The following is a 19,772-nucleotide window of genomic DNA, read 5'->3' on the forward strand; positions in this document are numbered from 1 at the left end:
CTGGGAAAGCGAGTAGAAAACCTGGGTTCTCCTCTCAGTCCTGATCTACCTGCAGAATAACCACAGCTGGGACAGGACTGCCATTTGAAGTTCCCTACTGCGGCAGGCACTATGGTTGTAAACACAACCACCACATGTCCTTAGCTAACAGAAACCAAATCTTGTTGCCCTGTCAGGCAGCCAAATGCTTCCCGGGAAGACTGGGCCCTTCCTTCTCCAGGGCCAGAAGAAAACTTAATTGGTCTACGGGAATTCTGATCATTCCATTCCACGTCCAGGGATTGGTTTAGGGAACGGTCATGTGACAGAATTCTCACCAATGAGACCTCTGGGAAGTCTGCTGGGAGACTTACGGGAAATTACACTTTTTATCAAAGAGGTTCACCAAATGGGGTAGTCTCCCTTCCTTCCTAGTTTGAACTGTTGCTGTATGGGGAAGTGACTCATGGCACCGCTGTGACCAGGAAGAGACAAGCCTGGAGGCAAAAACAGCCATGTTGGGACTACTAAAGCCTAATAGCACTGAATCTTTAATCAGCCCAGGTGCAGGCTTCCTCCAGCCTTCTTGTTATGGGAGATAATACATTTTCCTTGTAGGTAAAGCCGTTTTTATTTAGGTTTTCTGTCATTTGGCACTAAGAGATCCTCAACTGATAAACCCACCTAGGTACGTGGGCGTTTATCAAGCACTTTATTAATTGCCTTTTATAAAAATTAGACCCACAGCTCAAATTATAATGTTTCATACCTAATCAGAAATGCTGGGGCGCCTGGGTGGCGCAGTCGGTTAAGCGTCCGACTTCAGCCAGGTCACGATCTCGCGGTCCGTGAGTTCGAGCCCCGCGTCAGGCTCTGGGCTGATGGCTCAGAGCCTGGAGCCTGTTTCCGATTCTGTGTCTCCCTCTCTCTCTCTGCCCCTCCCCCGTTCATGCTCGGTCTCTGTCTGTCCCAAAAGTAAATAAACGTTGAAAAAAAAAAAAAAAAAGAAATGCTGCTCTACCTGACCTTTGCAGAAATAAAAACAACTCCAGAAAACTCCATATATAGACTACTTGGCCAGGGGCAGGAAATAAGTCTGCCATTTTAACCTGTAAATAGAACTGGAAGCATGCTAAAACAAAAACTCTGTGATAGTTTAGAAATAAAAAACCAACCAAACAAACAAAAAAACATGCTCTAAAAAGTACCCATGCCACAAATCTCCAAAATGAAAATCTGGCCAATTAGGAAGAAGCGCTCAATTTCCCCCGTGGCGTAATTAAAATATTACTGCAGAATCATCTGTATGTGTGGATTAGAGAACAGGGAGTGACTCCGTTTAAGGTCTCTCAGAGGCTCTCAGACATATTTATTTCAATAACCGTGTCACATTTGGAGGGCATACAAAACTGTGCTCCTGTCACTTTTAAAAAATTGTCCCAAATCAGGTGTGCTGGGGCCAGTTCAGAAGACTAACCGGTAATGAGTTATTTACACAGCTCCCAATTTTCCAAGTCAGTAGTGGTGTCCAGGATGACTTCGGGGACCGAAGCGCCCATGCGCACAATATCCATCAGCTCCCTTCACCGCCCTCCACGAGGAATATGCAATGTGGATAAAGCCCCCCACTGCCTGTCAGACTGCAATCTCTCAGCTTCTTCTATACAAGATTGAAGGGCCTCCTTTCTCCAAATGATAGACTGTTTTATAAATTAAAACAGATTCAAAATGCTGCTGATTACAACATCCCCTCCCTCACAGGCGTTCTGATAATGGGCTTTCAGGAAGAAAAGGAGGGAATTCGGGCCGGTGTGCTGGGAATTGCATGTAATTGATAGGCATTCGCAGCACACGTGGAAATCTTCTACCCCAGGCATCGTCGCAAAAAAATTGGGTGAGGATCGTTGCTCAAAGTTCCTTTCAACTCTGTGGATCTTTGATTCTACATGTGCTTACCTATTTTCCTCCTACCATGCTGAGTGTCCTTCAGAAAGAAAAGGTAACTCTTGAGAAAAAAGGAGGAAAGAACTACAACCTGACTTTGATGCTTCTTGGGCGGACATCTTCTGGCTGGATGTTCTCTTCTACTGCTGAGTAGTAAACGCTTTCCTTGCATCTTTTGTTTTGTTTGTTTCGACACCCGAACAAAAAGACGACGTTTTTCAGAAACATTCGTGTTAGCAGTCACTGTCACTTTTCCCGCCACACTTTTCTTCAGCTCGTCTCATCATTTGTCTAGTGCTTGTGAGTTTTAGCTTTCTTCAGCCAAAGCTTCCATTGTCTGAACACCAAAGTTTCCTCCAATGTGTTGGATGCGAAGAAGGAAATGATCCAGAAGAAGTGATTCTGAAGCATCAGTGACATAAAACAAATACTGAGCTCCAGTTGGCCTGGGCTCAGTTACTCCCATTGTAACTCCCATTGTCACCGTGATGATCTGTTTCATGATTTCTCAATCCCATGACAAGTGACCAGTTCTGTTGTTTTTCGGAATAACTTCATTGAGGACCATTTTACGGCAGGCACATGCTTAAAATTCCATGACAGCTGTAACCGTTACTGTAAGCAGTTTTCAAAATCATGAGAACTTAAGAAATGGCTTTTGAACCCAAATTAACGACCTACCCAAACCTCCTTCCTCACTGCTCTGGGTATGGTTAGGGAAAGTACAACCCCACAAGACGGGAGGACATAGCACCCATATTTTTCACTAAGCAGCCTCTTATCTTCAAAGGCATTTCCTTTCCAACACTCAGTAATATTTGTTGACTGATCACTGAGTGAAGCAAATGCTCACATCCCCTACACCAAAGAAAAATTCCTTAAAATGTTAAACAGAAGAGATCCAAGCCAAATATAGGTTCCCCACCCTCCCCACTCCACCATTCTCCCAACCTTGCCTGTTCCCCTGCGACAGACCGGAAGTCTGCATGTCAGTGCTTATTGGCAGATGAAAGGATCAGTGTTGATTTGCAGTTGAGTGACCTGTTGCAAAGGGACAGTCAAGCCCCCCTGGAATTATCGATACATTCAGAATTTCCAACTTCTGTTCCTGGAATCTTTTCCCTCCGTACTTATATGGTATCAAATTACCCGGAGAAACCAAAAGGGAACATAGTACATCCTCTAGGTCCTTAGAGGAGAAATGAGTCGATTGATTTTTACCTGTGAACAAAACATCGAAAAGTCTGAACACTTTTCTAGCAAGTTCTAGAAAATCATTCCATGTGTCCGCAGTAATTTAAGATCACAGAAACTAAAATACGGTTGGTATTGTTTCCCTTTTTCCCCTTGCTAATGCATCCTCTGATGGATGCCCCATGACATTATTGTTAGGTCTGCAATCAGTTTATCTGGCTGAACTCCAAGAAAGATGGAGCGCGACATATAGTTTCCAGTTAACTCCGCAGCAAACAAAGGCTGTCGGCCTCAGACGGCCAATGCCTACTCTCATGCTCCAAGTTCAGTCACATCCTTTTAGTTAAAACTTGCAATAAAATAGATTAATCACTGCAATCACTTTTAACCACAGAGAAACACTGTAAGAAAGTGGGGAAAAAAATAAACTGACATAAATTTTATCAGGTTTCGAAGACAACGTCCACTTTCTATTTACAGATGCCTTTATTTTGATAAAAATCTTTACAACCAGTTGTGCAAAGCTTTAGACAATATCAATATTGTGCTGGGTTTGTTTTTTTTTTTTAATCGTAACTGTAGGAAAACAAATTTTTTAAACCTAAAGCAAGTCTACACGGTCTTAAAAATGATCTTAGCTGAATTGCCCCAAAATGTGGAGTTAGGTTTTACTCCGAAAGAGACATATTGGCTATGTGACGTATTTACCAATCTTCCAGTTTGATTGTTTTTAACTTGGCCTTTCTATTTCACCAGTTGCTTTTGCAAGGGGGGAGGAAGTGAAGAGGATGACCAAATCTGATTATTTTTATTCTTTTAGCCAGCAAGCAGTACCAGAAAATGGAACCCAGATGTTCACGCAATTGGGTAGCAAAGAACAGTGGAAGCTCCCTGAGAGGTAAGATGGGAACAAGCAAGGTGGGCTGAGGGAATGAGGAGACAGCCACACCAAGGTCACAGCTTGCTTGGCAGAGGTCACAGACCAATAATCTGGGGTGCACTGCACTTCAGGTATAAGGGAGATCAAAGGAAAGGTCATGCTTGGTAAGTGTTGGGAACACCGGATGGCCCGCCTAAATTCCTTCAATGTTCCCACTCATTACGGTCTCCAGCTCAGCATCCACACTGGGAGTCTCCCTTACTCCCTCAATGGAATGTAACGTCCAGATGCTCCCCTAACAAAAGCTTATCTTCTACAGCAATCAAGAACACTTGCAATTACCAGTAGCCTGCCTGATGGGATTTGAGGGCTCTTGTTGAGCTGTGGAGAAGAAAAATCAGTAGCTAACACAAAAAAATCACAGCAACTTGGATATAATTGGATATGAACTTTCTATGACATAGCAAAAACTCTTCCTTTTTTCTCCCTCAAAGCCATTGCTAAATGTTATCCATGAGACATGGTGGATACAAATGTCATTGATTCTGGCAATTTTGTTCACAAGCCACTTAACACACCATCCACTTTTGTGTTTAGAAGTCCGTTTTAAAAGACAATTCCTATGTGCAGACGGAAAGAATTTAAGCAAGTATTTTTTTTTTTTTTTTTTTGCTAGCAGAGTGGCAAGTCAGAATTTAATTTCTCTTCAAGATAACCTTCAGGAGCGTTAGCAATAGAACGTGTGGAAACACACTCTGTTCAGCCTCAAAACGCTGTGCGGCAAAACTACAAATCTAGTCGTTAAGAGTTGTGTGGTATGAGCCGGCGGTTGTTTAATCAAAAAGGGCTCATTTAATACTGTGCCTAGTGTCAGAAATGATGCAGAAAGAAAATGTGTCTTCTTCCCCTCGTGCAAGATGAATGTGTGTGACATAACAGTGCACTGGGAGATCCCCCATGAAGTTCAGCCAGGATGGGAAAGATCACTCCTTTCTCTGCTCAGATGAGAGACTTGGCTCTGCTAACGAGCAGGGAGAGAAACGCTCTTCAAAGTGGGGTGTGTACGTGCCATCTTTTGGAATGCAGGGTGAAAAGAGTTGAACTTCTGTCGATATCTATTACCACATCCCTTCAAAATTTGCTTCTGTCTGTGCTTTATGATGCATGTGTTAGTACGGTCCATGCACATAATTTAAAAATGAATAAATACAAGCGATATGGAGTGCTGCTCAAAACAGTTTCAGAGACCACTTGCTTTGAGAAAAAAGAAAGAAAAAGGAAGTCTTATTGATATCCCCAGCACCCCCAAAACTAAGGAATCCCTTTGCCAGCGGCGTCTTCCGGTCCAAGAGAAGATCTGGGAACAATATGTGACCTAATGGGTCAGAGGGGAGAAACAGTGCTAGTCTCTCAACCTTCCTAGATATAGCTACTCTTGGGAGATAATTATTCTAACACAAATGATACTTTGGTCTACAAATGGGCTGAAGAAAAGCATCAATCTAATTCTGTGTCAGGTAGAACTTTGTGGGTCCTGTACAGACTATTAATTTCATGGAAAATAAGCAACAAGGGAAACAGATAAATCATTAGCAGAGTGATCCAGTGAATTTCCTACCAATTTTCCTATTTTCTTTCTCTTGCAGAGAACAAAATGACAAAGTATTTGTGTCCCACTGTCTTTGATATCTCTGTTTATCTCATTAGATGAAAAATGCTTCTGAAACCACAAGGACATGTTTTATTTCAAGTTTCAAGAATTCAATCCCAAATGATTTATACAAGTTAACATTATGAATACAGAATTATGATCTTCACATTTCTGAAATTCTATCCCTTTAAATTTCATAAAAACAAAACACTGCAACATTAATTTTCTTTTTGTTTATTGCAGGCAATATATAATCAGAATTTGATCTCCATCAACAAGGCACATATATTTGAAGCATAATGTTAATTGCTTTTAATGAAGATTTTTAATTAAAAAATTTTAGGAAACTAAAGTGAAGGCCAGTAAGAACAGTTGGAACTTCTGATATAATTTCAACGACTAATCCCCATTCAAAATTAATTTCTCCAAAGCTCACCACATAATGTATTCACAAGTCTCATCAATGTTTATTTATTAAAATCAGTGTTTTCAGTTACTGAAAGCAGCATTATATAATGTTTCCAACTGAGATTCCTTCCATCTGCCCTCCTATTTGAATGTTCATCGAGTGGTTTAAACAGAGGAGTTGTACTTGGAACAGAAGGGCCGGGGACCCCAAAGGGCAGAGCACTCCATCACTATGCACTTTACTCTCTATCATTTGCCAACCAGTGCTAGCTGCCCTCCCCAAGTGCTCTTCCCATAACCTACTAAGTGCAGTTACTACATAACCCACTAGAAACTAACTGCACCACTTGATATGAACTCTACGAGGTCAGATGTTTGTATGCATTGATTCATTCCTGTATCCTCCACACTTACAGTAATACAGGGTACCTAATATGTATCTGTTGAGTGAATAAATCGGATGGATGAATGAATGAGTCAATGAATGAATGAAGATCCTGTCTTTAGGTCACCTCTTCTCATTTCCTGGGCTTCTTATTTAATCCATGCCACGTCTACCTGCTTTACTGGCTTTCTGTGACTTTTGCATGGACAGGTCGCATTCAAAATTCTAGCAGTCCTGGTGGCACTGAGGCGCCTGAGGCTCTATGCTTTAAGTCTATTCTCTCAAGTTCCTGCAACCAGGGTCTCTCAACTTTTATATTCTTACTGGCAAGTGGAGGATGACTTCTTTGGATATAGTCCCTACTTTGACCAGTGAAGCTTCCTTAGCATCAAAAGTTAGCTGCAAGAAGGAACTACATGGAAGAATAATTTAGAATCAACGGACCAGCTCAAACACAAAAGAGCCGCACATGGCAAATCTTCCTCATATTGCCTTGAACATAATAGGCTTTCAGTGGGCACTTACCGCACTGGATAGTAAACTATGGAAAAATACAGTGTGAACCTAATATCTCTAAAGCCTTTACAAGCTATCCCAATGGGCAAGAGAGTGAAATGTGGACTGGTCAGCGTAGGGCTGGTTAGAGGACTTGCAGCTGGAAAAACAAATGTCTTCCAATTGTGCTGTCGAATGGCCCTCTGTCAGCCTGGTAGGCTCTATCTAGTCTTGGTTCTTAATGGATTTATCAATAATAACTTCACCGCCATTCTCATTGAAGGTCCTGCTTGTAGGGCCAGTCTAGACCTCCTAGGGTCACGCTGGGCTAGCAGTGAACTAGAATCATAAGTGAAGGGTGACGATCAGAATTTGGTGACTTTTCCCAAATATCTGTCCCATCGAGACCAATGCTTTTCTGGCCCATGTGATTTCTCTTCAGTAGAGTAAGATGACATAGACTATCCGTCTATCCGTGTCATTTCTAAACTAATCTCTCATTCTCTACATTGAGACTGTTTCTGTCTCCTCTACATCTCTCAGATATACTTGCCTGGCCTCCAGGAACACGAAATGCAAACAATCCCAACTATGAGAATGTTTTCCACATTATCAACTCACACTTTCTTCTCCGCAACTTTACTCACCTCCACGCTTGGCCTTCTAAGTCCGTATGTAGAACAGCTAATCTCTTTCTTTTTCTCTCAAAAGCTCACTAACTATCCCAGGCAGGTCTGTGGCCCTTGCCCACCCCACCCCACTCTCCCATTTGAATCTACTTTCCTTCATTTCTTATGGTTAAAATTTCTAAAGGTTAGAACTCATAAACAAGGCAATTCAGAGAAGAAAGTAAAAATAGAACATAAGACCCTAGTTATCTAAATTTTTAAGTGAGATGTGATTTCAACTGCTAGATGTATATGACTCATTTAAGAAATTCATACCACAGCCACTAAGGTCCGATGCCAAGACAAAGGTAATAATGTTTCCCTAATACTGATGCCAAAATCAAATTGTTCATAGACTCACAGAATTTTAAAGCTGTTCGTTTTGCCCATTCATTTCGCAGCTAATGAAACGGAGATCCATAAGAGTTATATAACCAGCCCAAGGTAGATTAGTAGGAATGTTGAAAGTACTTGACACATTTTTGGCCATCTCCCAAAAAACAAATTATGATCCTATAATGTACTGATATCTGTCATTTTCTCCAAACTCCTCATGTCTTAATAATGTCAGCTCATTAACTTCCCAGAAAGCTAAATTTACACTGTTATTATTACAACAATGTTAAATTTTAGAACTAGAAAATTCCCTAAAGAGTAGTCAGCTTTCCTGATACCACAGACAAGCAAACTGAAGGCCAATGAGACCCAGACACTTCTTGGAGGACACATTGCAACTGAGCAGCAGAGCCCGTGTCTTCTGGTTACAGCCTAGAACCCTCTAGTGTTCTGCACAAAGAATGAGCTAAACACCATCAATATTACAAAGCTGATACTGCTTTCATCTAAAACACCGCATTCATGATGAGAAAAATATAATTCTTTTAACTAGTATAGGAATCTTATGGAAGTTGTAGTCTGGACAAACATTTGCCAGAAAGACTGTAGAAGAAGGGATTTTGAACAATAGGCAGGAGATTGGATTCAGTGACCTCTAAAGTCCCTTCCACCTTTAGGATCATTTGATTCTGGACTGCCCAAGACCTGGGCACCACAGCTAGCCAGGGCACTTCCAGAGGTGGGGAAGGTGCAGTATCCCAGGGTGGGGGTGGGGAGGTGGTCCCTCTCCTGTTGTCAGGTTAGACTCTGCCCTGCTGTCCCAGGCATTCCTCTCTAGCCAATTTACATGCAATCAACTACTGTAGGCATAGAAAGAGTGTAAGGCAATGCAGCTCTCTCGTTTCCAAAGACAGACTACGCTGCTTAGCTTTCAAAATTGCCTTGCCTAAATGAGCATTCCATAACTGAGCCTCCAAATTCAGCTTTTGCAGTTTGTTCATGTACTATGCTACTATCAGAATTAATTATGCAGCATCTTCATGAGGTGAAATCAGATTTGGATGCGAGTTAGGAGAGGAAAGAAAAAGGTTTACTTCCTTAAGGAAGGCTTCTGTCCTTATCCCCCCCCCCCCCCACAAAAGCTCTGGAGTCCTTCCATGCACAGACAGGTTTCAGATGGCAGTCCCCAGCTGAGCTAGCCATGGGAAGGAGGAAGTTGACATGTATGAGAAATGAAGAATATGCCAACTAACAAGACTCTGAAGGCCAAACCTTTCTACAGGATTCCGTTCCACACTATAATTCAACACAAGTCCCTTCTCTGGCTTTCCTGAATGGCTCCTAGATACTAAAACGTACAGATTTTAGACTTTTTCCTTTTTGCAAGAATGAGTCCAAGGGAAAGAAGGTATGCTTTTTCATCTCAGAGAAAAAGAATGTACATTAAGAGTGGAACCCTGAAAGTTAGAAGGAAGCTTCACCCATAGGACGGTCTCGTTGAATATTTTTACATGAATGAGATTACCAAAAAAAAAAAAAAAAATCAAACTTTTGATTACATGCATGGGACCCAGGTGTTGCATAGACTTCAGAAGAGCAAACTGATGCTCTACAACTCAGTACCCAAAACCAAAACGACAAAAGCAGCCTTACACGGTATCCCAAACACGAGAGACTCCACTCCAAACCCAGAAAGCTGCACTTTAAAGGGCTTTGGAGGGTTCTCTCCTCTCACCCTGGCGTGCCTAGACACTGAGGATGGTGTGAGGAGTGATGGATCCGGAAGGCTTGAAAAAAAGTAGACGTCCTATCTGCGTGCAGCTGCCTCACCAATGAATTAATGCTATCTGAGGTCTAATCAACACGAACCCTGCACTTTGGGGTTGGGAAGAAAACCTCGGGCCTCCTTAGCTTCCCATTAGCCTGCCAGGCTGGGATGACCACACCAGTTCCGTCTAATGCCGACAGGAGCACAATACAAGAAAAAGCCCCTTTCTGCCTCTTCTGAGGCTTGCACCACTTTACTTCCAAAGGTATTTCTAAAAGGAAGGCACAACTTGAGAGGTGGCCGGCTCGGAAAGGTCGGGTCTTTCTTATTGTTACCCTCCGTAGGGGAGCAGCGGCGAGAAAAGCTGCACATGCATCCCAAGTCTGGCAGGTGTACAAAGACAGCGAAGGACGAGGGGCGAGGAAAGGAAGAGGGGCACAGGAGGCAAGGGAAAGAAAGAAGCAGCTAGAAGCCGGGGGGGAGGGGGGGCTACAGCACAGGCTTGAGGGAAGGAGGGGAGGGCAGGATGAGAAGGGAAGAGTCGTGGAAATTAAGAGCCAGAGAAGAGAAGAGGGGAGGGACGGGGAAGCAAGAAAGGACGAGAAAGGAAGAACCGAGGCGGCCGGGAAGGATGAAAGAATGGGCCGGGGAGAGGGGCGCGGGGACGCGGCCGCGGGGACCGGCGCTCCCCGCGCGGGCGCCCGGGGCGCAGGGCGCGCCCGCCGCTCACCTTTCAGGATGAGGGTGTCGATGTCCCGGTCGATGCCCAGGAAGTAGCACTTCCTCCAGAGGCCCGAGTAGGTGGCGAAGAGCGGCCGGCCGCACTCGGCGTCCAGCCCGCCGAGCCCCAGCAGCGAGCGCCAGGACTCGGGGTCGGCGCGCCCCGGGCCCCCCGGGAGCAGCCGGCGCCCCAGCGGGGGCGAGTCCCGCAGCGGCAGGTGCGACAGCGGCATGAGGCGGTTCTTCTGGTCCGGGGGGTCGGCGCCCGAGCGGCTGCGCTCGCAGCTCTCCTTGTGGCGCCGGGGGTCGGTCTCGTACCAGTGGTCGGTGAAGATGGCCGTGACCAGCAGCCCCAGGGAGCAGAGGCTGAGGCCGAGGCTGAGCGCCGTGACGAGCGCCCGCGGCTCCATGGCTTCCCGCCCCGCCGCAGCCGCCGGTGGGCTCGCGCGCCGCCGCCAGACACAATGCACTTGGCCTCGGCTCTCCGCCGCGCTCCCTCCCGCGCTCCCCCACCTGCCCCCCACCTCCCTCCCTCCCGCGGCCTCCCCGCCCCCCGGCTCCCCGCCCGGCTCCGCTCCTCCGACCGCCCCCCCCCCCCGCCCCCACCGGGCCCCCGGCTCCCCGCCGCCCCCCGCGCCGCTCGCACTTTCTGGCCCTCCCCCTCCCCCTCCTCCCCGGCCCCGCGGCGCCCCCCACCCGCTCACTCCCCTCGCCTCCTCTCCACCGCCCGAGCCTGCCGTCCGCCCTTCTCCCCGGCGATCCCCCTTCCCTTTTAATCCCTCCCCGCCGCCCTCACTTTTCTCTCCTGTCCTCCTCTCTCCCCCCTCAACCCTGGCCCCACTTCCCCCTACTTTTCTTCAACTCTTCCTCTCTCTTTTCCCCACTCGTTTGGTCTCGCCGTTCGCCGACTCCGTGTCCCTTTATACCCCTGCCCTGGACTGGAAGCTTCTCTCCACCTACCCCCGAGCACGCTGCCTCGCGTCCTCTCCCCTCCAACGACCTTAAAAGACATCCACCGAAATCAGACTCAGTCTTGTCACTTGTCCAAGTTGATTTTGATCAGTGTCCCGTTTTGCACCCAGAAGCAAATCCCATCCAGAGCTGGCTGCGTGGTGATATTTAACTCTTTGGAATCGTGATCTGGAGCTGGAGCCCCTGTCTCTCGACACCTGAAGGATGCAGCCTCTTAGACCCCTTGGCCGCTCTCTGTCGGTGCTCTCTTTCCCTCTCACTTGTCCACTGCAACCTCTAAGCGTTCTCTCTGCTCCAGCCCCTCTTCTGGGGGCGGGGGCTGGGGGGGCGGGAGAGGCACCGAGTGTCACTGGAGCGATGGAACGTTGGCGGGGGATGTTCTTCCACTTCCCCTGAGCCTGTTGTGAGACGACTGCTTTTTTGTAGACCACCCCTATCTCCAGGCAGAGTGACGGCCTCCTGGAATTTCTAGAAGAGCAGAGGATCCACGAACCCTTGCAATGGCACGTGCTCTGTGAGGCGATTATTGCATTTGAATAAAGAAAGCCCCCAGGGATAGATCAGTGATTTAAAAAGAAATGATTTTCTCCCGCGCAAGTTTCTTGCATGGGATAGGAGGGTCGACAAAAAAGCAACGCTGCACGACAAAGTCCACAGCTCAGCCTTCTTCTGGTCTTCCAGGGCACTCGGCGGTCATAGATGTTAATTAGGAGAATGACAGCTTCACATTTCCTAAAATGAGGAAGTGTTAGAAGGCAGGGGGTAACTGAGGGATTCAACGGCTTATGTTGTGTCGTCTTACTACAGAGGTGCGATACCCTGGTGCCATTTAATGCCCTTGGGGCCATGTCACAGACAGAAAACCTTGCTGCATGAGCCCAGGGATGCCAATTCTTGTGTTCTTGTGCTATAAAATATTAATGATCAAGAGATTATGAGGCATTCATTAGACGCTAAATGTCATTACTGCATGATTTAATGGGACTTATTAATTAGTGCCCCACATCAATTGGTATTAATGGGATTTATACACTTCCTCTGGAATGGTGTCTGTGAAGGTGGCATGAGAATCTTGCTGGGATTTATTTCCATAGCTGTTTGTGCTGGGCAGCTTCGGAGCATATGTTTCTGATGAAGACGGTGTACCTCTTCTGAGCTGTGTAGTTCACAGATAGGTCGCTTAAGCAAACCTTTCCGCACATCGGACCCCCGTGCCCATATCTGCTGACCTGACAATGTGAATTATGGCCTGGGTTTTCTCACAGCTTCAGCACAATCTATGGGGAGCTCTGGTCTAATTAAGGAAGACAAAGAATTATAATTTTAGTGTTTCTCTCACCTATAAGCTTTTCCTTAACAGGAAACGCTAAGCTCATCAAAGGAGTCTTATCTGGATTTACACAAAAATTATGAGCCTTAGAAGCTTTCTTTTATTTATACTCTATAATGTGTGTAAAATCCTCGATCTTTGTGGATACACAAGAGAGAAATACCTCTAACTGTGAGCCTAAAAGTTGACATCTGAAATTCACTCAAATTGTCACATGTCTTTTTATTTAAAAAAAAAAAAAATGCCTCTTGAGAGAAACCTTGCAAGCCCCAAGGGTCATCAGACCTTAGCAAGCCCTCACCCCTTTTTCATGCACAGACATCCTGCAAGAAATAAATATTATGCCACGTTTCAGGGTCACCTGATTATCTTCACACAAGAACCCTGTCCCCAACTGAAGTGGACAGAAGGAAACCTCTTTTTCAGGCACTTTTGTTTAACTTAAAAGAACCTAATGTTCTGCTTTATTTTCCTAGCCGGAACTCTTTGATCATACCCTCCTTAGAATTATTTCTGAAGTTCATTTATGCCTATGGTCAAAACCAGTCTCAGCATATAATCCAAAGGTTACTCTATGATGGATTACCCTTGATAGTATTTCGTAAAAAATGTCACACATTACAAACATGGGCCAGCAGCATGTAATGAGAGCCCTGCCTCTGCCGATGCAGCATTAACAGCATCAGCAGGGATGTGACACATGATGTATACACACTCTTTGCTACGGCAACTGCACATCGCACCGTCCATGTTCCTAAAAATTCTCCTTTGGATATTTCTGACAATGAAGTATCACCCACTAACCCCCACTCTGTTAGGGGCGTGGAGGTACAAAGATGAGTGAACAGTTCCCCTCTTCAAGATGCTCCCAGGCCAGTGGTAAGAGAATCACATAATCAGTCCCATGTGCTCTAGCAGAAATAAGAACAAAGTGTTGTGGGAACACGGACAATGAAAACATGCCTGGGGAGTCAGGCAGGCTACTTAGAGAGAGAGTAACTTCTGAGTTAGTTCCAAAGGATGCGTTAAACTTTACCAAGAGGATTAGATCAGAGATATTGGCATTACAGTCAGAATGTACCTCTTTGATTTACAGATCTACTTCACAAGCTTGGAGGCTTTAATATTTGGGGCCACCGTAAAATAAGAAGTGTTTTCCACATTTTTAAATCTTGAAGCCAGCATGTTCTAATGCGGGACGCCAAGCTAAATGCTTGCAGATGACTAGAAGCAGAAGTGTAAGCCAGAATACGGTCAGTGTGTGAGGGCTTTTAGCCTGGCAGAGAGTCAAGGAGATAGGAGATCAGATATCCAACCAGAACATGGTGGCATGTCTCAGCTGTGGCCATGTTATGACCTCAACATTTTCAAACTTAAGTGGTTTCTCATCTGCTTTAAATTCCGTCTTTGCCATCGCAAGGTCTGATATCCCCTTTGCATCCCTCAGGGAGCCACAACGTCCTGAAATGACGGGGGTAGAGCCAGGGAACTGCCATGTGGGTGTCTCACTGCATTATTGAATTCTACATGTGCAAAAGCAAATTCCTATTTTCCTGTGGTCTGGCTGCCCCTCCCCACTTCTCCTTCCTTGGTGTTGACAGGTCATTCAAGTCCTCAAACTCAGTATTGGAGAATTATCTATCACGTTCACAAAAATCACAGGGGTTTTTCCTTTGAAACATCTTTTATAGCCAGTCCTTCCTCTACATTTCTGCCACTTGCCATCACTATGTCTCTATCCCCTCACATCTGGATTATTGTCACAGCCTCCCTTTTGGACCCAATGGTTTCACGAGCAGCACTGCCTGAAGTTATCCTGGATACTGTTGCCAAATGCCTCTTTCTCAAATAAGACTTTGATTATGTCATCCTTCGGCTTCCAACTCTCCTTTCCAGGTTCGAGAGCATTATCCACTATATTACTCACATTATCCGCTATATTACTCTACAGTCCTTCTTTATTCCCATAACGTTTACACATCCCGACTGGTGTGTTGGCCATGTTTAAATATTTAGAAAACAAAATACTTTTGTCTTCTGCAAACACACATCATAATATCTAGGTGCTTTGTGACGTTCATCGTATTTCTCTTCACAACCAGGAAGTTCTTAAATAAATATTTCCTTACAAAATGTCCGTGTGTGTGTGCACAAACCTCCACTTGTCACAGAGCCATGGCAATGATTTTTTGACATACCTATGCTAAGCTACCCATGCTAACCATGAACATTCTAAAAGGCTTTCACCCTTTTGCCCCAATGTTGAGACCAAAAGCAACATCGTTCTTCATTTCAAACATTTGGATTCCACAGAATTTAGACTGTGAAGTTTAACCAAACCACCCCCTGGCTTAATAAAGAATGGGATTTTTTTGCTTTTTTTTTTTTTTTTTTTGGTAATATCAGACTTTTTTTTAGCATTTCACATAAGGATCTAGTGAACGATGTTATTGATATGCAATATGTCGTTTCTGCAAATAACTGAGGTATCTTGTGTTAAAGTCATTATCCCGATCTGTTTCCCTAAAACAATTTTAATTTCATTCAATAGCATATATTGAGGACGTCTAGGTCCGACCGGATTATGCAGAGATGAAAAAACCAGGGCCTGTGCCCTCAAGGGAGTTTAAGTCCGTGGAGAAGGAAAATAAAAATGCAAGAGGCTATGCAAGGAAGGATTGTCTGGGATGAGCGCCATCACAGAGGTTCACAGAGGAAAATCTAGTACAGAGAGGTTAATTTCCACTGGGAAGAATATAGGTAAAGCCAAGTGGAATAGACGCGATCTCAGTTAGGCCTTGGAGGGAAAGGCATATTTTCTGTATGTGTGTCATCTCAGCCCAGGGCAAAGCCAAAAGTAAATTTTAAACGTGGTGCCTACCACAGTGCTCTTCTGCACCCCACGCAGGTGGTAAGTCACGCTGGGAGTGCCATTTTGTCACTAACTCAAACCCTGGAACCATAAAATACCACAAAACCCCCGAAATAGACGGTGCCTGATAAGTTTCTCATTTCAGTGACACACCACAGAATGTCACCAATTTTTTTCACATTCCTGGATTAAGCTGTTTCCTTTTTGGAGCCTTTAAACACATATGGTGGGAAAAACACACACACACACACATTCAAAGAAATCCAGAGCCATGTTAAATCCCACTCAGAGTGTGATGTTTCAGCAGATGGTAACTTATTAATTGCCATACGTAACTGTATTTCCTGCCTTGTCTGTGTATGTGGATACTGGGTTTTGAAGTTGGGGTCTAGTGCAGCTCACTGAGGCCACGTTTGACAACCAGTGTAGAATTGGATATAGTTGAGATACTCAGCCTCTCCAGTCCACGGCAGCCGGGGACGCTGTCCACGTGAACAAAAGAGCTAGTGTTTCCAGGTGACTCCCTTTCTCTTACCTTTGAACCTCCTCCCTCCACTGTGTCTGCTCTAAGTCACCCAGATCTGGGAACCGCACAGAGGCACTGGAGTCAGACCACCTGTAAATTCCAGACCTGCCGCTTCCTGCCTGCTAACCCTTAACCAGTTAGCTGACATCTCCAAATCACCTACGTTTCAACAAAAAGGGATATCAACACCTACCCCACAGGATTCACAATTCATGATTACCGCATGTTAAATATGTTATCCCCCACCCTCCCCCCGACTACCTTCTTCTCTCTACTCCATATAAACAGGCTTCAGAAAATCCATAACCTAATTATCTTAAACTCACCTCATTTATATATCATAAACACAAATGGCTAAAGAAGTTATTAATGACGTGATGTCTTTCACATTATTTATATTATTTTTGTAGGAGAGGCAATCTACTATTCTCATTTTTTCATGTAATGTTTCTTGAGCGCCTATGGGCCAGGGAGAGAACATTCCAGGTAGCGGGAACAGCCAGTGCGAAGGTACTGAGGCACGAAAGAGCTTTGTACCACTGAGGAACTGAAAAGAGACCACTATAGCCAGAGAGCAAGAAGTAAGGCAGTGAGTGGGTATGAGATTCAGTTGCAGGCCTAACCAAGGGCCAGATCAGATGTGGTCTTGAAGGCCATGCTATGGAGTTTGGAGTTTAGTCAAATGAAAGCCTTTGAAGAGTTTTAAGCAGGTGTGGAGCATGAGTTGATTTGTGTTTTAAATGTCACTCAGAAGACTATGGGAAAAGTGAATTGGGGCTGAGGATGGCAGGTACGAAAGCAGGGGAAACCAGTCTGGAGTCTATTGCAATAGTCCAGACAAGGGTTATTAGTGGTTTAGACTAAAGAGACAACAACAGACACAGAGAAGTGGGTAGAGGTTGAAGTCACAGAATTACTGGGAGTCCAGATGAGGGAAAGGAGAAACCAAGGCCCAGGCACCCATTTCTGGTCTGTTCGAACTGTGGTATTATGTGTGGGATGTCAGGATACTTGGGGGAGAAGTAAAAATTCTGTTTTGGATTTGTTAGGCTGAAGATGCCATTTAGAAATCTCCGTTGGATATATGAGCCTGAGAGGCAGGCAAGCAGTCTGGAATGAAGATTTAGATTTGTAGAGATGTCAGCATATAGGTGTTGTATGTATGTTGATATTTAAATTCTTGGGATGAGATAAGATTGCTTAGGGGGAAATGTAGCTAGAAGAATTGAGAGGTTCACATCAAGGCCTCCTCGTAAACACTCAAGCACACCAAGATAATGCATGCCCCCCCCCTCCCAGCCAAGGCAGGGGGGTCCAGTGATATGTCCTGATGATACATAGAGAGACAATACAGAGTCTGGGATGTGGAGTCCAAGACTTGGGTTCAAATTCTAGCGTGATTTTGTTGTGGGGAAGAGGGACTTACATAGCCTCTCCACACCTCTGTTCCCTCATATGAGCAATGGGGATCCAAGTAGTAATATTCTTCTTAGGGTTGCCGTAAGAATCAAATCCAAATCAAAGCAAATCCAAGTAAGTGATCATAAAGCACTTAGCAACATAGTGAATGTAAAGGCTGACCTATAATAAGTGGTCCGGATATAAACAGCAGCTGTTGTCACTGTTATTTATCATCTGCAACAATAACATTTAGTGGCTGTTCACATTTGCAAGCCATGATCCTAGGTACAGTACAGAACGTCACTCTCTTAGGGACTGTGCCCTAACGAAAAGCATGGAAGCCTACCATAAGGTCCCTAAAATATGAATCTTCTATAGTATTGGTGGAATGAAAGGCACTCAAAAGTATGAGAAACCATTATGCTCTTCCAATAGGTTCTTCTGTTATGAGCCCATAAAAGAGGTTTAATGCTATTTTGTGAATAGCCAAAATAAGCTGCCAGATGACAATAAGGTATCTCCATTCCTCAAGGTCTTTAAATGGACTAGAGAGAAAGGCCTCTATGACACTGCCCATAGCTACTGCATTTTATGGGTACAAATCATGTTCGGAGAAGACAGAGAATGCCTCCATCTTGCCCTCCCCATGGGGAATCCACGAGAAGGCAAGGAGACGCTAAACCAGCTGTGGGTAGCATCTGGATGAGAGAAGTAAAACAGACAGACTCCTTGTAAGGACGGGGAGAAGAGAGTGAAGACTCAAAGAGGACCCAAGACTCAGCCAAGATCAGCTGCTACAAGTTAGAAGAAAGCTCTCCACAGATGATGAGAAAATCCACACTTCGCCCACATGAGCCAGGTCAACATTCCCGATTCACACTCTCAAGACCAGGAGACTAAAATTGAGTCCTACGTCCCTGGAAAGGGTGAATTCAACCGAGGTCTGCAGGCATGTGTCTCCACCTCAGAGAGATCACCGTCCTGAACAACTTGGTTTTTTTACCTTCAGTTCTTGATTTGGATAAACCTCTTGGAAAATTGAGTCCAGGGAATCATTAACCAGTACGTGAACAGCTATCATGAATGAGACACTCCAAAGAGTACACCACAATGTATTGTATTCTCTGCAGCTGTCACCATGCCAGGATTTTATCAGGCACCGTGGAGTGTAATCATCTGATGTGCACAGTGCTTGGAGAACCATCCTGTTCTTTTGGAAGGAGCAACCAGTTTGGCAGGACTTGGCACACACCTCCCCACAGCCGCACCTGAGCCCCTGTAATGAATGGGTGCCACGTGGCATTGAGGGTCACTCAAGTGGAGCCGCAAATGGAAGCTGGAGGACAAATCACCATCTCACCTCCGACTATTGGTATGGAGAGGTAGGACCTTGTCAGGGTCAGATTTATGAGGCCGATTAAAAAAGAGAGAGAGGAAATGCACCAATGGCCAAAAAGGAATCCAAGTAGGTGGCTTTGATGTATGAGTTCCATCTGCCTAATTTATTTGGTGTCTGCAATCTGTATGTGATCAAGAGCCTTGGACTATGTGAGTGGCAAGTCAGGGAGGGGGTTGGCGGTAGGGGGGATGTCTCTTAGGGTTTTCCAGCCAGATGACCATGTGCCCTTATGAATCCCGCTGAAACAAAAGCACAACAGAAAGGGATTCTCTCCTAAGAATTCTAGTATTTAGCTAAAAGAAATCCCTGAAGTTTTAAACATTGAAGTTTAATCTCAATGTCAAGGGGTTGTTCTCTGGACATTTAGGGAAATTCTTTAATGTCTCAATCTCCTTTACTACCTGGCCTTTGTGGTTCTGAATTCTGTGGGGATAGTTTGTATTAGTTACTTTTTCCACTCTCACTCAGCACTTTCCCCTTTTTCCATTCCACATCAGCCTCTTTTGCCAGGAAGCTCCGGTTCTTTGTGCCAATAAAATGAAAACTTAAAATGGCTCTCACAGCCGTATTGTTAACTGGATTTATAGAGCACCTTTTAAATGTTATATTTGGTAACAATGACAGCAAATTAGATATGGAATCCTGAAAGGGGGAGATCAACCCAGAATATAGCCAGCATCGAAACTAAGGCTGTCTAAGTTTCCTGGATATTAAAAGGAAGTTTGGAGAAGAGGAACTACAGAAATTGTTCTCAAGACAAAGGAAAAAGAGGGGACAATAGCAAATAGTACACAATCAAAAAATATTACCTATGTACTACTGTTCTATAAATCTATAGGTAAAA

At 44.8% G+C, this 19,772-nt stretch overlaps 1 protein-coding gene across 2 annotated transcripts in view; it reads right to left on the reverse strand.

Annotated features, from left to right (window-relative positions):
* TMEM178A (transmembrane protein 178A) overlaps positions 1-10,955 on the reverse strand; it is a 51,886-nt gene extending 40,931 nt beyond the window's left edge. Inside the window, exon 1 of one of the 2 annotated variants that reach the window (XM_027033613.2) lies at positions 10,439-10,955. In XM_027033613.2, coding sequence (XP_026889414.1) covers positions 10,439-10,838 — 400 coding nt within the window. In that variant the 5' untranslated portion in view covers positions 10,839-10,955. The remainder of the gene's footprint in view (positions 1-10,438) is intronic. The other variant, XM_027033612.2, reaches the window with a different exon arrangement.
* Positions 10,956-19,772: the final 8,817 nt, after the last annotated feature.

The sequence above is a fragment of the Acinonyx jubatus genome, chromosome A3, assembly GCF_027475565.1.
Source record: "Acinonyx jubatus isolate Ajub_Pintada_27869175 chromosome A3, VMU_Ajub_asm_v1.0, whole genome shotgun sequence".
Lineage (NCBI taxonomy): Eukaryota > Metazoa > Chordata > Mammalia > Carnivora > Felidae > Acinonyx > Acinonyx jubatus.